The following is a 22633-nucleotide window of genomic DNA, read 5'->3' as shown; positions in this document are numbered from 1 at the left end:
ATATGCACTATATCGCATAAATTGTATGAAAATTTCTTGTCTTAACTCTCTACTATGCAATAATAATTTTGCATAAGTGAATATATATATAAAATAAATAAATAAATAATATACACACACCTTCAATAGGCCTACTCATGTGCTTAAATGTTTGCTGGATTAAGGCCAAAGTGCTCTGGACTGAGTGTGATTGAGTCCATTGTGAGCAGCCTCATTTCCTTGGTGAAGATTAGTGTTTTATCTGTGCCCACTTGTAGTGCAGTCCTGCAGACAAGATACAAACTCTGAAAAATGTCCAGGTTTGACTTATTGTCTACTTCCCCTTACTCATGTTAAAAGCTAACTGTTATTTTACAACTTTTTTGTTACTTTACAGTGGTCTCACTCTCTTCCTTTTCTCCACTCTTAGTCTGATCAGAAGTTCTAGCAGAAAACTCATTTTTAAAATGCAAGGAAAATCACTTGGTAGCAGAGCCTCTGTCACTATGTGTTTGCTTCTTTCAATGGCTTCTTTTTTATTCCTCCTTGTAGTTCTGTGAGCAGTTTAAATGCGTAACATAAATCATGTGTGAGTTGTTCAAATTCCATCTTTCTCTTTGCAGCTTGGGTTGCCCCTTTCATGCATGTGCCGCGTGCCTTGTAACACCATGTTTGGATCCCAACATCAGATGGTAAGTTTTGGGCATTGTCTTTTTAAACTGACCTTTTCTTTTTGCTTTGCAGAACACTTAAGGAATGATTTGAGAATGTTGTTAGGAAAGAGTGGTGAATGTTTGACTTTTTCATCCTCTGAGCTTTCTCGGTGTAGATGTAACAGAACATTGGCTATTAATTGGCCTTATTCTCTTAAAAGTAATCAAATCAGAAATACGTGTAGCACTTGTATCCTGAACTCTGTACTTATTATCTGCAGTGTGTATTTTGGTGCAGTCAGTAAGGGCTTTCTAGTTTGAGACTCTGGAAATATGTAGACCCTCGAAGATAAATTTTTAAAGGAGAAGTTTAGGCTTGAACACTAAACTTTTTTGTTGCTGTGTATGACATTGTGATGAATTATTAAACTTTTCCTTGTGTTTTAATAGATTCACACAAATAAAAGTCCATGGAAGTTTGTGTTACAAAAGTCTGATTTTTAGAGTGGAAAGATGAACCCTAAGTATACCATGACCCAATATAATGCCCATTGAAGGCAATAGAAAGACATTCTGAGCTTGTAGCATTGGAAAGTACTGTTGAGTCCATGCTTCTTAAGAAGAAGAGTATAAATTAAATAGGTTTCTTCAGTAGAATTATGTCCAGTGTAAATTCAATGAACTTAAAAGCTCCTATTTTATCTGTGTATTTATGGTGTATTTGACCTTTTTTGTCTTTGGGGCTATGTGGAAATGGGGAAATTGAAAACTCAGACAAGAAGGTATTAAGAATTTAATCAGTGGATCAGCTTTTAAAATGTCAGGATACTATTCTGTGCTACTTTTAGAAACCCCAATTTTCCAGTTCAACAGGAACATATTATGTACTGTGTGTCTATATCTGTGTTTATTTTTTCTTATTGGTGACAGGATGTTGCTTTATTGGACAGACTAATTAAAGACGATATTAACTCTGGAAAGCTGCCACTATTACTAGTGGCGAATGCTGGTAAGTATTCTGATCAGATAGTAGTAAAACAGTATCCTAGAAAAATTAGTATTTATTTTTTAGAACTTGGAATTGTAGATAATATTGATGACTTGTGCTAGAGTAGATCATCTGTTCCTTGATACAGAATATCATGGTGACTGCATAATATTTAGCTGTCCAAGAAATTATTTAAAGGAGTGACTTAGGACCAGATTGTACAACGTTATTAACACTCATGAGAACTTACTCATAAAAGTAGTTCTATTTATGTCAGCGGGCGTGCTTGCATGACTTAGGGCTCCACAGGTTGTTCCTTAGTGAGCAAAGCTTAGCTTTTGAAGAATGGGATTCTAAAGCTGACCAAGAACCTTTCTATGGTGTTGTACATGCCATTAACTTCAAAAATTAACTTTCTCTGAATGAATAATTGAGCAAATGTTTCAATTCCTCTTTAGTGAGGAAAGGTTTATTTTATTTATTTATTTGTTTATTTATTTGGTAAGTGGAGGTGGGAAGGAAGTGCTGTGCTTGCTTTTTCCCTTTAGAAATAATAAGGGTTTTCTTTATTTTGGCAGAGGTCATTCTTTGATGAATTAGGTGTATTGAACTTTTTTTTAATAGAAATGGCTGAGTTTTTGAATGCTTGTGACATCTAGTCTCCCAAGTACTTTTAATTAAATAGATAAGAAAACACAGAGCTTTAAATACTATGAATACTATGAATATGAATCACATTCTCAGTCAATCAAGTTGAACTTCCAATGTCATAACTGCACTAGCTCTCTCTCCACTTCTTCCTGAGTCCATCAAGAAGATAAGACTTGAATTTCTAATGAAAAGAAAAAAAAACACCGCACAATCAAAGTTTATATGTTTGCTGACTTACACATTTGATATTTAAAGTGACTTTTTTTCCCCTTTCAATTCAGGTACACCAGGAGCAGGTCATACAGACAAGCTTGGGCGACTGAAAGAACTTTGTGAGCAGTATAACATGTGGCTACATGTAGAAGGGTACAGAACTTCAGACTTCTTTCGGTGTAATCATATTCACTAATGAAACTTCTGATAATGGTGCAACTTGTAATTCCATAGCTAACATGCTCTAATGTCCACAGCTGTTTTGCCATTATTAAATGTTTTATATGCCAACATAAATTTGCCACTCTACAAAATTTAGAGTCCTGCAGATGTCACTGTTTTGTTGCAAAAGGTTATTCGTGTATATGTAATTACTCAGCATGGAGTCAGTATATGGATGTGAGTAACCTGCCCCTGCTTTGAAGTGCTTGGAATCTAAATGAGACAAGACACAAGGTAACAGTTAGTAGGGATTATTGCAGAGGTGAAGGGAGGCTGGAATGCTTGAAGAGATGAAATTTAGGGGAATAAAGGACATGTGGTGGCTAAGAAAACTGGTGCAATAGGCAGCATGATTGAGAACAGGAGTAACAGAATAAGTAGTGTTAATAGAGGAGCCCCTGCTTTTAGCCTGCGAGTCCCTCAGACAGAGCCTGTTACCTATTTGGCCCTGAGCTACCACTGTACACAGTTGTGTACCATACATTTATGACATTTTGTGAATTATTGACAGAATCCTACTGATGAAGTATGATTAGCACAGGATGGATTAATATCTCTAAAAAGTTGGACTGATATCTAGACTAAAATGAAATTTTTGTGTCTGAATTCTGGAATATTAAATTGCAGTCTCTACTTTATGTGCAATAAAAATACATGAACAAAAATGACTTCCTTTTATACAACTGCATGAGATATTTAAAATGAAGATTAAAATGCTATCTTTTAGTTGAAGAAAAGCTGTAAATAATTAATTTAGCTAAGACTGTTTTCCTTTCCAGAGTGAATTTGGCAACTTTGGCTTTAGGTTATGTCTCCTCTTCAGTACTGGTATGTATTGGTGTGTCATAAGTATAATGCTCTAGACTTTAAAGTTGTTACATAATTAAAATTTAGGTGGCCCATAATAAACTTAAATGTTTCCTCTTTAGGCTGCAACAAAATGTGACAGCATGACTCTTACTCTGGGTTCCTGGTTGGGTCTCCCAGCAGTACCTGCAGTGACACTCTACAGACACGAGGATCCTTCTTTGGTAGCTTTGACTTTTTTTTTTTAATGAATATTTAGATACTAGAGACTTTAAAACTGCAACCATGACATGATCTTTTTTTCCTTTATAGATGCCTAAATAAACAATAAGTTGCAAAAGATCCTTCTGTTAATGTTGTGATCTGTTTTTGTGCTATCATAGCGTTAGAATAAATCAGATTGTGTTGTAATTTTAGTTATTCAGTGACCGTATTCTTTCTTGCCTTTAGTCCTTAGCTGCAGGCCTGACATCAAGTCAGCCAGTAGAGAAACTCCGTGCCCTGCCCCTGTGGCTATCCTTGCAGTACCTGGGACATGATGGGATTGTAGAGAGAATAAAGCATGCATCTCAGCTGGTAAGAAGTAGTTAGTCTTCAAATGACGTGCTAACTTTTGCATTTCTGAGTGTGGGCAGAGGGATCTTATTAAGAATCTTTCTACCATCTTACTTGAGTAAGTTCATTCTCCAGACAGAAAGTTAGTTTAAATGGCAGTGTCTGGTTTGGTTACTGTCATCTGGGCATCAATAGCACTATATAAATACTCACCTCTTTATTTGAGACCACTTTGATAACCATTTTAAAATAAATTTCTGAATATGATGAAGCATCTCAAAAACAGGTGCAGCAGATCTGAAATAAAGTGAGAATTGTTGCCAAATATGCTGAAGGTGTTGTATTAGTGCATACTATACTAAGACCAGCCATGTTGATAGCTACAGTATTGGCACTTCTTTTTAGGCTATGTCCTCTTTACGGGGAGGGAGGGAAATTAGGAATTTCAAAGTGAAATCCTAGTGGATACAGGTCACGGGTAGTTTTTACCCTGACTAGCTACATCAAGGTAAAAAACCCAGGTGAGGAGTATAGGGGTAGACCTTGACAAGATACAGTGAGATAAAAACTAACCATGTCCTGTCTCCACTAGGATTTTGCATTGAGATAGCTATCTCAAGGTAAAAAAACACCAAGGGGTTCCAAATGGAAGTACTGAGGGTTTCTTAAATGCAGTAGCAAGAACTGTTTAGAAGTTATAGCTCTTCAGTGAAAACTGAGATACTATACATGAGAGAGACTATTTGACCATAACTAAGGCTACGACTTTGTCACGGATTCCGTGCCTTACCGTGACCTACCTGACTTTTTGCAGCGGCTGGTGCACCTGGCTCAGGGGCAGCTCAGGCAGTCCCTGCACTGATCGCTGCTGGGGCAGTCTCGGGCCACTGTGCCCACCCCACCCCCAGCAGCAGAGTTTGGGTGTGGGAGGGGGCAGGGGATTGGGGCACGGGACACGGTGAGGCAGGCTCTAAGCGGCACTTACCTGGGGGGCTCCCCAGAAGCAGCAACATTCCCCTCGCTCAGGTCCTAGGCGGAGGCATGGCCAGGCAGCTCTGCGTGCTGCCTCCACCTGCAGGCACCACCTCTGCAGCTCCTATTGGCCAAGGTTCCCAGCCAGTGAGAGCTGCGAAACCAGCGCTCTGGGTGGAGGAAGCACACAGAGCTGCCTGGCCACACCTCTGCCTAGGACCTGAGTGAGGGGGATGTCGCCACTTCCGGGGAGTCTCCCCTACCCCCTCCCATACCCAAACTCTGCTGCTGCTGGGGGTGGGAGGTGGGTGCACAGCAAGGTAGGGAGCCTGCTCCCCTCACCCCATCCCCAGCACCAGCGGGGGTCCCGGGCCACGTTCCACTGCCTGCCCCCTCCGTCTCCCCAGCACCGGCTGGGGTCCCACACAGCTGGCCATGTGCCCCTCCCCCCCCCCAGCGCCAGCGGGGGACCTGCAGCCTGCTCTCCACCCCACCCCAGCATCCGGGCTACCCTTCCCGAGCACCCTCGGGCAGTCCCTCCCCCAGGTTTTAGTCAGGTGTATATAGTCAGTCATGGACAGGTCATGGGCTGTGAATTTTGGTTTACTGCCCATGACCTGTCCGTGACTTTTACTAAAAATACCTGTGACTAAAACGTAGCCTTAACTATAACCAATAGATTACTATAATCCTTCTTCACATAGATGCTAATTCTTCTCAGGTGTTTGATGCCCAGTTGAAGTTAATGGGAGCTGTATACAAGCACCCAAGGGCTGACTGTTGTCCATAGGTGCTAATTTCTCCCATTAGTATGTGGAAATTTATACATCCACAGTCTTTTGAACGGACTAAATAAAATGTAATTTTTATCCACAAAGCTTAGGTGTATACATATATGCACATGTTTGAGTCCTCCAAAAACCATTTTCCTAAATAATATACTGTTAAAATTCCATGATATTGGTAATAATAATTAGACAGAGATTCTTGTTTGTAGCATCCTAAATTTAAACTTTGTAAATGTAAGCTCACACTTATGGATGTTGAGTTAGTGTTGTCTCTGTCCGTGAAAAGTAATTTTAAACCAAAAAATCTTTTTTTTTTTTTTTTTTTTATCCTTTTGTTCTTTAGAGTCAGAGGTTGCTGGAAAACTTGAAGAACATGGATTTCATTAAAACTTCGGTACAACCTGCCTTTAGTACTTGGAGTAGTTTAGCAACTGGTGGTTATTAAATATCAAAATTTTTGTGAAACCAATTATCTTTAAAAAAATGTGACCCTACCCACAGCCGTGGTGGTGGTGGTGGTATCATTCTGACTACTGAAATTATCCCTTAAAGTGTCAATGGAATTGCATAAATTTATTTGCATACAGCAAGACTTGGTCCCTAGGTTGTATTCCTTGTCCCATTGCTGTTTCTCTCTACGCACACTCAAGCTATGGATATAATGCTCAGAGGCTGCCTCTGTGTTGCTGGGTAGCGCTTAATGTATTAAAACTTATTCAATATTCTTTTATGGTGCACTTTTTTATATTTGAAATTCATTCTTGACTATGGATTTAGCAGTACCCTGGCCAGATGTAGATATAGCGTGAATGTTCTTATATCTGTAGACAAAGTAGTTGTCCTGCTGTGAGGGTGTTATGATACAGGAGAGTGATGTTTGTTTAAAAAAAAAAAAAAAAAAAAACACTGCTCTTAATTGAACATTCTAGTTTTTAAATTAGTTATGTTTAATGCAGCTGATTCTAATCCAGTTTCAGTCGAAAAGATGCCCTATTCAACAGATATTTTTATTGATCTGACCCTTTGTGTATTGGAATAAATACTGTATTCATGCTAGTTTTCTTGGAAAACAAATGACCACAGATCACTGTGAGTGACAAAGTAATTTCATTTGTGAAAATAATCTTTTAGAACTCGTGAGTTATGGAGATCCACTGTAGCCATTCCACCTTCCCACTGTATATGTTCTTGATAGCATCTACTATGTCATTGAACAGCTCAATTATCTATTCAGAGAGATTTATGCAAAAAACTTTGCTCATAGAGCACCAAGGAAAATTAAAGCTATTTAAAAAAAAAAAATGAAATCCCTGTCAGTGAATATATTCACATTTTTCACTTTTATAGTGCCCAAAATTCAGTTGTATGTAACTGAAATAGAATACAATCCCTTTTTATGTGAGGGGTAGTTTACTTTGCTATGTTCGTGTATATATTGAGAATATAAGAGTGGCTATACTAGGTTAGACCACTGGTCCAACTAGCCCAGTAACCTGTCTTCTAACCTGTCAGAGGGAATGAACAGAACAGGGCAATTATCAAGTGATCAATCTCTCATTGTTTAGTCCCAGCATCTGGTAGTCAGAGGCTTAGGGACACCCAGAACTTGGGGTTGCATCCCTGACCATCTTGGCTAATAGCCATTGATGGACCTATCTAACTTATCTAGTTCTTTTTTTTTTAACCTAGTCATACTTTTGGGCTTCACAACATCCCCTGGCATCGAGTACCACAGCTTGATCATATTGTGTGTAGTACTTCCTTTTGTTTGTTTTTAAACCTGCTACCTATTAATTTCATTGGTGACCCATGATTCTTGTGTTATGTGAATGGGTAAATAACGCTTTCACTTTCCCCACACCATTTGTGATTTTACAGATCTGTCACATCCCCCCTTAGTCAACTTTTTCAAGCTGAATATTCTCTCTTTAATTTCTCCTTATATGGAAGCTGTTCCATATAATTTTTCTTGCCCTTCTCTGTACCTTTTCCATTTCTAATACATGTCTTTTTTTGAGATGGGGCCACCCGAACTGCATACAGTATTCAAAGTCTGAGTGTACCATGGATTTATATAGTGGCATATTTACTGTCTTTTATTATCTATCCCTTTCCTAATGGTTCCTAATATTCTGCTTTTTTGACTTCTGCTGTACATTCAGTGGAAGTTTTCAGAGAACTATCCACAATGACTTCAAGATCTCTTTCTTGAGTGGTAACAGCTAATTCAGCCTCCATCATTTTGTATGTGTAGTTGGGATTATGCTTTCCAATGTGCATTACTTATCAACATTGAATTTCATCTGCCATTTTGTTACCCAGTTTTGTGAGATCCCTTTGTAACTCTTTGCAGTCTGCTTTGGACTTAACTATCTTAAGTAATTTTGTATTGTCTGTTTCCTCACTGTTTCCCTCTTTTTCCAGATCATTTACACAAAATTTTATGATGAGCTAATTTTTTGTTAGTACTGAGTCAAAACATTACGGAAACTCGAACATTGTTAATACTGACAAAACCAAATGATGTGGTGGTCTCTGTCAGTTTTGTACCTACAACAATAAAGCTGTTTTAAGTGTTTTCATAACATGGATTTTTTAATTCCATTTTTAGGTTGAAGATGAATTTAGCTCTCCTGTAGTGGTATTCAAGTTTTCCCCAGAACTTCCAAATATAGGTGTGTAACTTATAGACAAAACATGATGATTTCAGATCTATTAATTCAATAAGCTAGTTTTATTAGGTACATTACATTGTGCACTTTTTCTAATTAGTCTGAACATAAAACAAGTTTTGTTTATACAGTAGTGGTTAGAACCACCTCATAAATTGTACTCTTGTTGCAGAGTTCCATTGCATTGAGACAATGGAAGGTGATTACAAATCGTTAGAATAAATACATTTCAATGCTATAATTGCTTTTGGAATATCTTTTTAAATCCCATGTTTGCCCTTTTGAGGTCAAATAGAGTTTAATTTTCCTAGATTTCATAAAATTTCATAAAAATGTTGTTTGTCTAAAAAAATTGCCTTTTACTTTAGTTTAAATAAATGAAACTCTGTCTCTGCGATTTTTGTCTCTTTGGGTTCAGATCAGATGCTACACGCTGGACCGGCATCTATAATTCAACACCCTATAACCAGCAATGAGAGACATATTTGTGACACGTTCAATCAGTGGGTAAGATTTGATGTTCATTTCTCTTAAGAACTAAAATAGATGTTCTGTAAAACAGAGAGGAGGATTGGGTGCCTCCGGGAATTATATAACCTAGAACAGACTAGGTCAGTAGTGACAGTTGCCACCAAATGGCTATTTGCAGGCTGATTTCACATAGGATACCAGAGTTTTGGGGATTAAAAAATATGGTTTTAGTCTGAAGCACTGGCAACCTGTTGTCTTTCATGTGTTTTAAAGTACAAAATAATTATGATGAAAACAATGATTCTCTTAATTCTTGTATACCTCAAGAGGTGTGTGTTTTGTTTCTTTAGGCCACTGAGATACTGAGATTAAATAAATTTAGTTTTTCCTCAGGCATTTAAAAAAAAAAAAAAAAGCAGATCTGAGAGTTATGTTGCTGTCACTTTGCAACAGTTATGTCTCCATTTTAAGTTGGTACCTTTGGGAGGTGCGGGATGTCCTGTATTAGGGAGTCCAATATCCTAGGAGAGGAGTGAGTGTCTCTTCCCTCTTGCCACAAAAACCTGTCTAGGTTTCTACTGCTCAGAAGTGGAGTAAGCTAAAATTTAAGGTGTTAAACTGCTTACTAGTAATTTTGGCACATCAAGAACTACAGCAAGATCAGCTGATTTACTTTTGACATCCATTTGAAATGTCAGTTTCCACTCAATCTTAGAAACTTTGTATCTACTTCCCTATTCCAGTCTAGGTTTATGAATCTTTTTATTATACAAGCACTAGAGGAAGGAGGAAATGTCACGGACTCACAGATCATGCCCACTCTTGGCCCTGTGCGGGGTGCCCTTTTCAGTGAGACAGCCCTTCTCGGGGGTCCACTCTCTCTCGGGGTCAAGGTCCTCCACCTCCTGGAGCCACACCTCTCTGAGCCTTAGCACGTCTGTCTCCCGCCATGGGCCCCCTCAGGGAATCCACTTGCTTTGGATCCCTGGGGCCTCCACCCCCCCGAAGGGGTTGATGCAACCCTGTTCTCTAGACCGGAGTGACTCTCAGGCAGCGTAAAACAGGAGGGTTTATTGAGCGACTGAACACAGCACAGGAAACCCTGTGACCCTCAGGCTTGGCCTCCCTCAGCACAGCACATCCCAGTCTCCCCTGCATCCAGGTGAGCTCTGCCTGCTCCCCCTCTCCAGTCCAGAGCCGCCTTGCTTCCCAGCTGGGCATCTGATATCACCGGCCCCAGGCCCCGCCTCTGTCCATTGTCTTCTTTCCAGGTAAACAGGGTCCTCTGGGCCTCCTCTCCGTCCCTCCTCTTTTTCTCCAGCTGCTACTAGTAGAACTCCTACTAAAATGTACTTTTAAACAAACAGTGCATGATTTTGTTTTTAAACTCATTATTTTGGAAGTAAACATATTCCTGCTTTATGGGAGAGGCGGTAACCATCTTGCAATAACCACTGAAAAAATTATACATTTTGTGGTTTGCTTAGAAATTGTGAAGTAGGTTTTCATTTTGTTAATATAAGTGTGCAACTTTTTTGTTTGTTTTAGCTCACAGCAAAAATTTTACTGTGCTTCAAGGAATAATGAATAGTTCTCTTTTAAGAAGTAAAGAGAGAGAAACCTTACTAGGGACAATTTAAGAGACAAATGGTTCGTTGAAACTACGGGAACAGTCTAATGCAAGTTGGCAATAATGAGAAATTAATGCTCAATAAATTCCTCTAATTTTGCCTTGTCCCTTCAGCTAGGTGAACAGTTGGCACAGTTAGTGCCTGCCAGTGGAGTTGATGTGGTAGAACTAGAAGATGAAGGCACATGTGTACGTTTTAGCCCATTAATGACTTCTGCAGGTAAATGAGTCACTTAATTTAGCCATTTACATAGATATTTCATCCTGAGGTGAAAAAAATTGGAATTTGCTATTTAAAATTGTAAATATTCTGCATGTGTAAAACATCTGTATGTTTAAATCTGTTCTCCTTGGCTTTGCTTTTTTCCTTATTTTTATATTGAGAGGCTGTTTTAACACTATAAAAACAACTTCAATATTCTATTGTGCCTTGGTAGCAGTTACGTTAGAAGTAGCTGAATTTCCGGTAGCTTTGTCATCTTGTATAGCATTATGTCGCACCACATCTGTAAAGCCATTTACTTTATACTGTCTACATTTACTGGTGAGAACAAGGTACGAAGCTAAGTAATGTTCCTGTCTTAAACTGTCAGAATACAGAAACATTGGAGATGAAATATCCTTGCCTTTCCCTCTCTCATCTACTTACAGAATGAAGGAAGAATTTGGTCTGCTTATTCAGATGATTAGACACAGGAACTGAGCCCATGTTTAGAATATAATAGACTAATTGGAAGAAGAAAATAGTATCCATTAAAGCTTGGTTATTTTCGTTAGTACTGTAAAGAAAACTTTTTCCCTCCCTCTCCTAGAAGAGGGTGTAGGCTCTGATGTTACAGAGAGATGGAGGTAGCTACTGGGAAGAACTTTTAAATTAGAAATTAAATGACAGAACAAGGGATTCCAGTTTAATGAGTAACCTTAGTTGGTGATACTGAACTTTGTAATTAAAACTGAAGCTGACTGATCTTTTTTGTAACCTTTTGGCTATAGAGGGAGGGATTTCCTGTTGCTAACTACCATTATTACTTTAGAATATCAGAAAATCAATTTATTGGTATTACAGTTAACTTATTTTTTTCTCCTTAATATTTGACTCCAGCCATTTTGATGTGTTGAGTGTTTTCAGTGAATGGCAAGCTGAAGAAAAACAGCCTTCAGCATACAGATTAAGATAATATGATTTTTGAACATTATTTAATTAAGGATTGGCTTGTAAAGTGGGTTATTTATAAATATATGTCACCATGACACCTGTCTTACCGTATCTAACATAGGAAAACTCTGTCAGTTCAGTAATTCACATGCTAATTCATTAGCTCTTCAGTTTTAGGAACTGAAGTACAAGATGTAGATCAGTTGGTGGACTGCTTGAAAATGAAGATATCAATACTGACATGCACACTGCAGCTAAGAGAGGAATTTGAGCAAGAAGTGAAAAGAACAGTAGGCTTGTCATATATTGAAGACCTCAGCTGGCCAGGACTAGGTGTTGTAAGGTAAGTGTTAGGTAGCTCCAGACATGTCTCTTGAAGTAAAGCTCAAACAATGTCATTTGGATAGACAGTACCTTCAGCAGAGAGAATAAGTGCCGTCTTCACTAGTGATCCTTTGGACCAGCAAAATCTGGCTTATGGCACAGCTGCAATTTCCTTAACTGACTTGTGAATAAACTACACTTTCTTAAGAGGATGTCTGAATTTTGTGAAATTACTTAGGAGTTTGGAACTTCCTAGAAGTTAAAGACCTGGTTTGCCAAAATAATTGAGTTAACAAGTAGAATTTAAGGAGCCTTCTGGATCATTTGTAGTAAACGTTAATGTACCTGTGTACCTTATGTATTTAGCCTACCACTGCAGTCAGTTTATCTTTAATCAGTAGTAGAACTTATTTGTCTCTTTTGGCAAATACAGTGCTGCTCATATGTTGGAGATCATTATCATTAAGGTTCCTCTGTGGTCAGAAAGAGCTAAGTAATTATCAATACAATACTTCCAAAAAGCTAGTAAAGAAATTTTTCTGTATCCAAAAATGCTTTTCCTTCAACTGCAAACATTACCAAATTTTCTCCAACTTGGTTGGTTGCTATCACTATTCAAACTTCACCCACTACACAAGTTTACAGGTACATGTACGTAAATTGTTGAAAGATGTTAGAAGTGCAGATTTGTTCTGTTTTGTTTGTATTGTAAAATAAAATGGCTTGTTGTCCTCTGGCTTGATTTTAAAGGTATGAGTATAACAGTGATGGGAAGAATGATGACAAACAAGAGAAAGAAGCAGAGAAAATTAACACTGGACTTTTGAAAAAATTAAATGAACTGGAATCGGATCTCACTTTTTCTTTGGGTAATTATCACTGTTGGTAATATCAGTTCTGTAAATAATCAGGTTAATGCCTCCATTCTTTTTTCCCCAAACTATTATAAATCTCACTACAAGTCATATATCCATGTATTATTAAAAAGTTCTGTCTGCTTCTACGTTAAATAGTAGATGTTTCTACAAATATTGTCTCTCTGATCTTCCTTCCCCATTGCTCGTTTCAGTTGAGGCCTACCAGAAAGCAGTAGTGTTTCTTGTCAGCAACCGCTTCAGCAGAGTACATCCATTGTTCCCAGAGTACTCACCAAACCTCAAGCTTGATTATACTAAACTGAGAAGAGTTTTCATCCTAGAAAACCCAAATGTTATATTGCTTATGTTGACAAAGTTCTGACTTATATTTTGTTTTTGAGGGTGCGGAGGCTTAATTGGGAAAATTCAAAAATTTGCTGTTAGTTTAGGAACAGCAAAGAACATTACTTAATGCAGTGCTTACCAGTGGTCCCCCAACCCTAAGTCTATTTCTGATTGTTACAGAGGTGGCATATGCTAGACAAGAAAAGCATCCAGTCATAAACATGTTGGACTTAATGATCATTAATACCAGTACTGCATTCTCAGCTATAAGTTGATTGTGCAAGTGAACTACCCACCACCGGGGGTGTTATAATATGTGCCAAATTGGAGGGGTGTCTGCCTTATATTGCACCTAATTGAAGCAGGAACTTAATCTCAAACTGGGCTGCTTACTGCATTCTGTGACTAGGTTAGACGTTTTGGGCGACTCTGGCTATAATATATAACTGAAACACTCAGTTACATTTTAACCACTCTATTGCATGAGTAAATTAATGTCTTACAATGTGTTTTGTTTGTCCTCGAAATGGTAGGAATGTGTTGCATTTTGATACATTAGTGGTTTCCAGTACATTACTATAACTAATTAATAAAGCCACTCATTTTTAATTTTTAAAAAGCAAATGGCCTAGATGTCATGTGTGAATGTGCTTAAAGAAACAGTTGTCTAAAACCCCATTAGAGTGATACAAAATCAGTGAAACATGAGATTCTGCATAAACTTATACAATGGCCTCTGTGCACACATGGAATTTCCGGGTGAACCTTGCCTGGTCCTCTCAGTGCTACTTCTGCTTTAAAAAGACTACACACAGTACTCAAGAGCATACCTACAGCTGCTGCATTTCAGCTTTCTCTCAAAGGTGAAATGGGAACATTAAAAATATAGCAAGTGAACATTTTTAGATGGTTTTGCCATGAGTTAGTAATGATGATAATAATAGCACTAAGGGCCAAATCTCAAGAGGTGCTAATCAACAGGTGTCTAGTCTTATTGATTTTAGTGGGAGTTGAAGATGAGCCATATCTTGCAGGAGGTGCTCACCACTTCATAGGATCATGCCCTTAGAGCTTTTAATTTCCTAAGAACTATGTAAACATAATTCAGTAACCATCCCTATGAAGTGGGTATTTTAATTTCCCTCATACTGAGGTTAAGTGACTGCTCCAAGACATGAACTCAGGAATTTCTGTCTTCCAGATCTTTGACAGTTTTAAAAACCCCCAATCCTGCAGACCTTAGGCAAAACTTTTTTTTTTTATCCTGCTAATGATGCCTTTGGCTTTGTGGAAGCCACTTAACCTACATACATTTGTTGTTGTTGTTTTCCATCTGTAAAATGAGAATTATAATGCCTACTACATAAGTGTTGTAAGGATCAATGGTTATAGACTGCTTTGAAGATGAAAATCAGTAAGTGTTGCTGTTACCTCTACTTAAGGCAGTGCTAATATAGCATGACTTTTCTATTTGAGAGTTCTAATCTTCCATATTCATCTCTAAGAGTAAGTTTAAATGTGTCAGAGTTATGGATCCATGCTGTTGAAAGATATCCCAGAATAATGTGGCTCTTTAGACGGTACAATAATGTGCTATTTAAGTGTGTATATACAGTATTAATTGTAAAAATGCCTCATTAACCCATCTGTGTTCAATAGTAGGGGGAAGAGAGGGCCTAGTGGCATCCCTCAGAACAGCACAGCCTTTGGAATAGAAAACTCAGCTGCTTAAATGCTCTGTTTTTCACAATCGTGGTTTCATGCAGCTTTTAATGTTGCTGCTTCTTATAAGCACACAGTTATATAAAATATCTACTGTATTACTTCCTGTCTAAACTTAGTTATGTTTTTCCTCTTTGAAGAAGTGCAATGCCAAGTACTTTCAGTGAATTGGGCATATGCAAAGATTACACTTAAGTACTAAAACAAAAATATGGTTGGATTCCCTGGCACATAAGTGTGAGTAGGGTGCCTGTTGTAAGGTTATCTTCCTCTATGAAGCTAAATATTTTTCTCTTTTTACTAACTACACAATCTATTCTGTTTTGTAATTTTAAACCTTGTTGAAGAGGCACTTAGATTTTGCTGCAAAAGTGTAAAAATATGGAATCTCCATTCTGTTCACAGGCCCAGAATTTGGAGGGGAGAAGAACTGTGTATATATCGGCATGGTAACTGAAGATCTGGATGTGTCCGAGCTGGTAGAAACTATTGCAGCGACAGGCAGAGAAATTGAAGAAAATTCTAGAGTCTGTATTGAAATCTTACCTATTTTCAAAATTTACAAAATGTTTTAGCATTAGTTTTCTCCAAACTGGTTTCAGGGCAACTTCTTATTCTTTGACGTGAAAGAAAATTGCACGTATTTAGCTATATAGTGATTTGCATCTACATGGTGAGAGAACTTCACAGTATTATGACTCTCTCATGATACCTTGGTTTAGGTTTACATTTTTGTGTTTATAACTCTTCTGCTAGCGTTAGACACTTTTCTAGTCCGGAAATAGGCAAACTCAGTGACTGTACAGTTTCCATAATGGTTTAAGCCATCAGAAAAAAAATTTCCCTTTTTGAATGATCTGGGGCAGATCATCAGCTGGTGTAATTTGTTCCATTGAATTCAGTGAAACTATGCCAACACACCAGCTTGAAAATCTGCCACTTAATGTTTTCCATTCATTTTATTTGTTAAATCAACAGCTTGGAAACTGGATTTACAATGTCTTTATTACTAGTAAAAAGGTTGGTGCTTATACAGGATTACCTGAGAAGCTTTGGTTAATATCTGGCCTATCGAAGTTGTCATAACAAAACCCTCAGTAAAAAGGAAAGTGGTGGTTATTTGAACAACACTGCACCCACAGAATAGATCCTTGTTCAAGTGTACTCTGAATATTCCCACTCCTGGGGATGTGCTGATTATGTAGCTGTGCCTGTGGAACATTGATAGCAGTGCCTGGTGGAGTGCTATTGCACCTCTCCTGTTCCTTCCCTCACTGTTCCTGAACATTGAGGGCAAGACTATAAAAGAGGGTCTTGGCTCTCTAGCCACCTCAGTTCCTTCCAGTTGCTGCAGCGGATGGATCAGGAACTGCATTTGGACTCTTAGCCTGAATCCCATGCTTGGATAGTGCCCATTATGCTAACCATAAATTTAGATTACTTTTCTTGTGTTAACTCCTAACCCTTAAAATGCTTTTTTAAAAGGAAATATTAAATGTTCTAAATAGTTGTTAGTTCATCTCTGGTTCCACTATTAGAATCCAGTGGTGGTTACGAAGAGCTAGAGATCAGCTATTAAGGAGTGCACCTTTTGCCCTGCATTTGATGCTTATGAGATGCCCATCAGGGAGGGACATTGTCCCTCGGGTTCAATCTGAAGTGCTTTCACCCCAAGAGTATGGGAAGAACAGACTGCAAATGGTCCTGCTGGCAGGAGGCTTTGACAGACAAGCCCTCTGGATATTGTACACATTTGTGAGCAAGCAAATGGACCCTGATACTACTTGAGAGAAGAGGCAGCAGAGACCTCTCCATAAGATGCCATCTTCAGTTCAGATCTCCAAGAAATCTCTGGTACCTAAAAAGGATCCTGATCCATTGGATCTGAAACTGAAAAGCGGAAATAACCTGTTGGTGATTGGCTCAGTGAGCAGAGCCAATCTGCAGGAGTGACACCTTCCTTGGAACCAGGAACTTTGGTGGGGGGAAAACTCAGGGTGCAAAGAAGGACTCTATCAGCAGAGCCTCGGGAGTCAGTGGATGTGTCTAGAGCAGTCTGTCACAGATCTGGTTGAGCTCCCCAGTTGGACACTTAGCATACTGTGGTAAGGGGATCCAAACACTGACTCCCATTTGCCCTTAGCTTGCTGGTGCTGAGCAGAAGTTAGGCATGTCCCAGTCTAACGAAACAAACAGCTGTCATTGCTGATACACTGGGTTCAATTCTCCATTCTGAACTTCCTCAGTAACTGGCCATGACAGTGGTAGCTAAGATTTGTCATGTGGATCCACAACCTCAACTTGGGTCAAATCTGGAAGGGAGCAATAAGGACTCTGAAAAGAAAAGGAAGGCTTCTTCAGATCCCCACACTGCTGCGTCTTTGACCTATATTAGACCTGAAAAAACTCAACTCCTTTATCAGGAAGTTCTGATTCTATATCTTTAAACTGGCATCTATAATACCTTCCCTCTCTATACAAGGTTGGTTTGCTGTTCTCAATTTGAAGGCTATTTCAATCAGATCATTACACTGCCAATATCTTTGCTTCCTAGTAGAGGAGAATTATTTTCAAACCAGAGTCCTTCCCTTCAGCTGTTCTACTGCCCCCCAGTTTTTACAAAGTGCCTCAGGGAGGTGGCAGCACATTTTTGGAGACAAGAGATCCACATATACCTGTACTTGGATGACTGGTAAATCAAAGTGTTGCCAGAACAAAATCTATCCAAAATCATATCCTTCACCGATGCTCCCTATATGAGCTGGGGCTCTCAGAAAGTTCAGGAACAGTGAGAGGAGGAGATAGGTGAGGTGAGGGTGCAATAGCGTTCCAACAAGCACTGCAATCAAAAGGTTCCATCAGCACAGCTGCACCACTGGCATATTCATGAGTGTGAATATACAGAGGACACTCAAAGAACTCTGGCTAGAGGTGAGTAGCCTACATCTAAGCAAGAGAAATTCATGCCCTTGCAATTAAATGTTACAAGATCCATGTAAAAAAACGCTACTCTCAATCTATAGTTGTCTATTTATAGTATTAAATAAATGGCATTAGTCAACTACTGACCTAATTTAGAAAAATGCACAAATGTCCCCATTTAAATTTAATCTTCATGTAAGGGACCAAGAAGCCAGTTTAAGTGCAGTAATGCATGCTCTTCCATTTTTAATTAGCTGCTGGAAAACATGACTGAAGTCGTTAGAAAGGGGATACAGGAAGCGCAGGTTCAGCTTCAGAAAGCAAATGAAGAAAGACTTCTTGAAGAGGTAAGAATTCCAAAATAATCTGTTATCTACATCACATAACTCTGTAACACTTAGATGGGTCATTCACTAGAATGATCTTTTAACGGCATGTTTTACAGGGCCTGCTACGACAGATTCCTGTAGTTGGCTCTGTGCTGAACTGGTTTTCTCCATTTCAAGCATCACCAAAGGGAAGAACATTTAACTTAACAGCAGGTAGGAATAAATACATCTGCAGCAATAGTACATTAGCAGTAATTCTGTAAAATGTGGAAACCTTTACAATGTTACTGAGATTTCTTGTTAACTGATTTATAAGACGTCCAAATTATGTGATTAAAAAGGAACTCTTAAAATCTAAAGGAACATTGTTTAGCCACCTATTCTCAAACACTGAATAAGAAAATATCTGCTGCCACCATCTGTCCAGTTCCCTTTAAATCTCAATACTTAACAATTCTCAAGTCAAATTAAAGCGATTTGCTGGATTTGGCTGTTGTTCCCTCCACTATATTACAAGAAAGGGCTCTTCAATTCATCTGTGCGAATTCCAGATGTGTACGTTGGAAAATTGGATTTCTGCTTGAACTTCTTGTACAAAAAACAGCAGGATGGGGAGCACTTAATAGTGTCATAAGATCATTTCTCCAAGTGTGTAATATATACAAGCACGATATATCTATATGTATGTGTACATAGTGAACATTATATATAATGGTGGCACTAAATTGACCTGCATGCTCTAACTAAACTAATTTTTCTATTTGAGTTCGTGGTTCAGGTGTCCTCTGACCTGTCATGTTCCCAACCTTCACTAGTCTGCACAGTAAGACATTAGTAGTCTGGGAACAGCAGGTTAGAACTGAATCGGGACTAGCTCTTGACTATGGTGGGTATAGTGTGAACATGCCTATGTGGAGGGAATCCATGGCAGTGTAAAAGAGAGAATTGGAAAATTATCCTAGTTGGATTCCACTTGTACCTCATGCAGGTCATTCTGGAGTAAGTATTAGCCTAGTTTTCCCTGAGACTGTAAGTTCTCAGACTAGGGGAGGCTGAGAATGTGGTAGCAGAGGCCTGCGGGCAGCCTTATATTTATATATATGTCGGGCCAGCCTTATATTTATTTTTAAGCTAGGAGGGTGGGGGAAGTATGTTCACCGTGTTGCTTCACTTCTCCCACAGTGGTTGAAGCACAGAATGGAAGATTCCTTTGGCAGGAAAAGGCAAGATTTGCCTGAGAAGGATTTATCCTCTTTCTGATCAAATGTTCCTTTAAAGTGCTGTGCTCACAGGGACTTGAAAGGAAGTTTGAAGCTGAGGCTGTATCAAGTTTCCAGTGGTGGAGGGAAAGGAGAATGTTCACTATGGTAGAAGTTATAAAGTGGGTGTCAGTCATTTGATTATTTTGAAAATCTGTATGCAATAGTTCATGTCCCTTTCTGTACCTGAAGCATAGTATAGTCTGTGATTAGAATGGCACAGATTTATGGGGAGTTGGCAAGTACAGCTTCAGAAAGGGGGCTTAGGCCCAGATTCTCAAAGGGAGTCAGGCACCTAAATACCTTTGATGATCTGGGCCTTAATACTTGCTTGGGAACAGGCAGGAGAGAGTGAGTTAAATATAGAGCACCAGAAAAGTTTAAAAACTATGTACTTCGTTAACATGTTACCTGGTTCTAATATGATTTAGTGGTGTCAATAAAACTGTCTCTTTAAAGACTTTTTTCCCCTCCATTGGCAGGCTCTCTAGAGTCCACAGAGCCCACCTATGTATCAAAAGCACAGGGGACTGGGACTACCCCACCCCCGACTCCGACTCCCAATCGCATTAAGCAAAGACTTCCTGGTAAGTTTCCTCCAATTACATTTAATAAATGTGCAGTTTGACACTAAAGAACACTCTGCTTTGTTCACAAAGCTAATTAGTACATAATGGAGTTTTATTGCCTAATCAGAGTGAGTTTTTCTTTTTCATCTCCACATACAGTAACTCCTTGCTTAACATTGTAGTTATGTTCCTGGAAAATGTGACTTTAAGCAAAATGAAGTTAAGCGAATCCAATTTCCCCATAAGAATTAATGTAAATGGGGCGGGGGAGGGGTTAGGTTCCAGGGAAATTTTTTTCATCAGACAAAAGACTATATATTTTTATATATATATATATATATGTAAACAAACAATTTAATACTGTACACAGCAATGCTGATTATGAGGCTTTGTTGAGGTGGTGGAGTCAAAGGGTGGAAGAGGGAGGGATATTTCCCAGGGAATGCCTTACTGCTAAATGATGAACTAACACTCGGTTGAGCCCTCAAGGATTAACCCATTGTTGTTAATGTAGCCTCACTCTACAAGGCAAGACAGCAAACAGAGACAGAGAGACGCGCATTGCCCCTTTAAGTACACTGACCCTCCCCTCTAAATACGTTGCCTTTTTAAGTAGATCAGCAAGTTGTGGCAGCTGCTGTTCCCAGAAAGCTTCCTCCCACGTCCCCCCTGCTCTATGGAGATGGGGTGAGCAGAGGGGAGGGGGACACCCTGACATTAGCGCGCGCGCACACACACACACACACCCCCACACCCCCAAGCAGGAGGCTCCAGGGAGCAGCTCCAAGGCAGAGGGCAGAAGCAGCATGTGGCAGTGGGGGAAGGGACAGCTGAACTGCAGGCAATTAATAGCCTGCCGGGCAGCTGCTGCACAGGGAACTTAGGGGAGCAGGGAGCTGATGGGGGGGCTGCTGGTCCACCCTAGTTCCAAGCACCCACCAGCTAGCTCCAACGGGCTGCTCTTTTTGCAAGCAGTGGACGAAGCAGGCGGCTGCCAATCAATGTTATAAAGGAGCATTGTGCAACTTTAAACAAGCATGTTCTCTAATTCCTCAGCAACGAACGTAACAACATTAACCAGAATGACTTTAAGTGAGGAGTTACTGTACATTACTTTCCTGATCACGTCAAACTAGAGCACTAGTCTTGTTTGTAATTGTACCTGTCCTCCTGTTGATTTTAAATGACCAGTGCAGCAGTCAAAAAGACCCAGAATGGAGCTAAACTTTCCCTGGAGCACCATTCAAATCCATCTTTTCCCACCCCCATTGTGCTCTGAAAGAATAAATCCTGGGACTGCAGGGGAGGTAGCTATCCTTCTAAACAGCAATAACTACCTCTGACCCCAGGGCTTTTTCCTCTGGAAAATATTGTAGAATTGTAAATTCTCTAGTTCACACTGAGGGTTACTGAAGTTTTCAAATTAGCAAGAAAACAAGGACAATGTATTTTATTTATTTTGGCCACTGCAGTTTTGTTTTGTGTTTTGCTGTGCTACACAAACGTGGTATTTTGTGGAAGTAATGATATCTTAGCATGAAATCCAGAGGTGAAAGTACCGGTATACCCCGGTACGGCATACCGGCAAGAGCCGTTTTGCTGTACCGGGGCAGCCTGGCTTCCCCAGGGGGGCAATTTAAAGGGCCTGGGGCTCCCAACAGGGGCTGGAGCCCCAGGCCCTTTAAATTGCCACCAGAGCCCCACTGCTGGAGCCCTGGGGTAGGGCAGCATGGCTCTGTGAGCTGTTTAAAAGGTCCGGGGCTCCCCTTGCTTCTACCGCCCCGGCCCTTTACATAGCCGCTGGAGCTCTGAAGTAGTGGCGATGGGGCTCCGGCAGCTATTTAAAGGGCTGGGGCATAGAAGCAGCAGGAGCCCCAGACTTTTTAAATAGCCCCCAGAGCCCAGGGTTAGCGGGGGGCTTCAGGGGCTATTTAAAGGGCCCGGGGCTCCAGCTGCCTCTGCCGCCCTGGTCCTTTAAATAGCCACGGGCGCCCTACTGCTTCCCAGGGCTCCCACGGCTATTTACAGGGCTGGGGCGGTAGAAGCAGGGGAGCCCCGGACCCTTTAAATAGCGCCCCAGGCTGCTGCTGCTGCTACCCCGGGGCAGGGGGGCACTTACCTTACAGGGTGGGCTGGGGCTGGCTCTGTCTCCCTCAGCCATGCCCCTTCTGCCCTAGGCCCCGCCCCTTCCGGGGTCCAGAGCTGGCCCCAGCGTACCCCTAACTCACTGGACTTACTTTCACCCCTGATGAAATCACACAACAGCATAAATCTGCTCAGGAGAGGCAAGGTGACATTTTTTCTTTCACTGTGTAAATTAGTTGATTAGCCAAATCTAGGCTGGCAAAGCGATACTGACAGTCGTGTCCTTTTTCCTCTGGTCAGATTGAAGTTTGACTTTAGTTTGGACGGTCAGCTTCTCTAGTTGGTCATTAATCCTTTGGGGCACAGTGACCTGTTGTAGTAATGTACCCATCCAAAACAGTTTTATCAAGTAATGTGTCCCTTGACTTTTGCTCTTTTTACTGACCGTCACTTTTTCCAGCCAA

General features: G+C 40.0%; 1 protein-coding gene across 2 annotated transcripts in view; it reads left to right on the top strand.

The window, feature by feature from the left end:
• Positions 1-22633, top strand: part of PDXDC1 (pyridoxal dependent decarboxylase domain containing 1) — a 45672-nt gene that overhangs the window by 20933 nt on the left and 2106 nt on the right. For both annotated transcript variants that reach the window (XM_054041637.1, XM_054041638.1), the window contains 16 exons: positions 603-671; positions 1563-1641; positions 2553-2637; positions 3486-3534; positions 3636-3737; positions 3964-4089; positions 6172-6222; positions 8440-8503; positions 8919-9007; positions 10716-10821; positions 11929-12100; positions 12832-12950; positions 15411-15532; positions 18182-18274; positions 18373-18469; positions 19998-20102. In XM_054041637.1, the coding sequence (XP_053897612.1) occupies positions 603-671; positions 1563-1641; positions 2553-2637; positions 3486-3534; positions 3636-3737; positions 3964-4089; positions 6172-6222; positions 8440-8503; positions 8919-9007; positions 10716-10821; positions 11929-12100; positions 12832-12950; positions 15411-15532; positions 18182-18274; positions 18373-18469; positions 19998-20102 (1528 nt within the window). The remainder of the gene's footprint in view (positions 1-602; positions 672-1562; positions 1642-2552; positions 2638-3485; positions 3535-3635; positions 3738-3963; positions 4090-6171; positions 6223-8439; positions 8504-8918; positions 9008-10715; positions 10822-11928; positions 12101-12831; positions 12951-15410; positions 15533-18181; positions 18275-18372; positions 18470-19997; positions 20103-22633) is intronic.

This window comes from Malaclemys terrapin, chromosome 10 (genome assembly GCF_027887155.1).
Source record: "Malaclemys terrapin pileata isolate rMalTer1 chromosome 10, rMalTer1.hap1, whole genome shotgun sequence".
NCBI classification, from domain to species: domain Eukaryota; kingdom Metazoa; phylum Chordata; order Testudines; family Emydidae; genus Malaclemys; species Malaclemys terrapin.
This window is presented reverse-complemented; position numbering and strand designations above follow the sequence as displayed.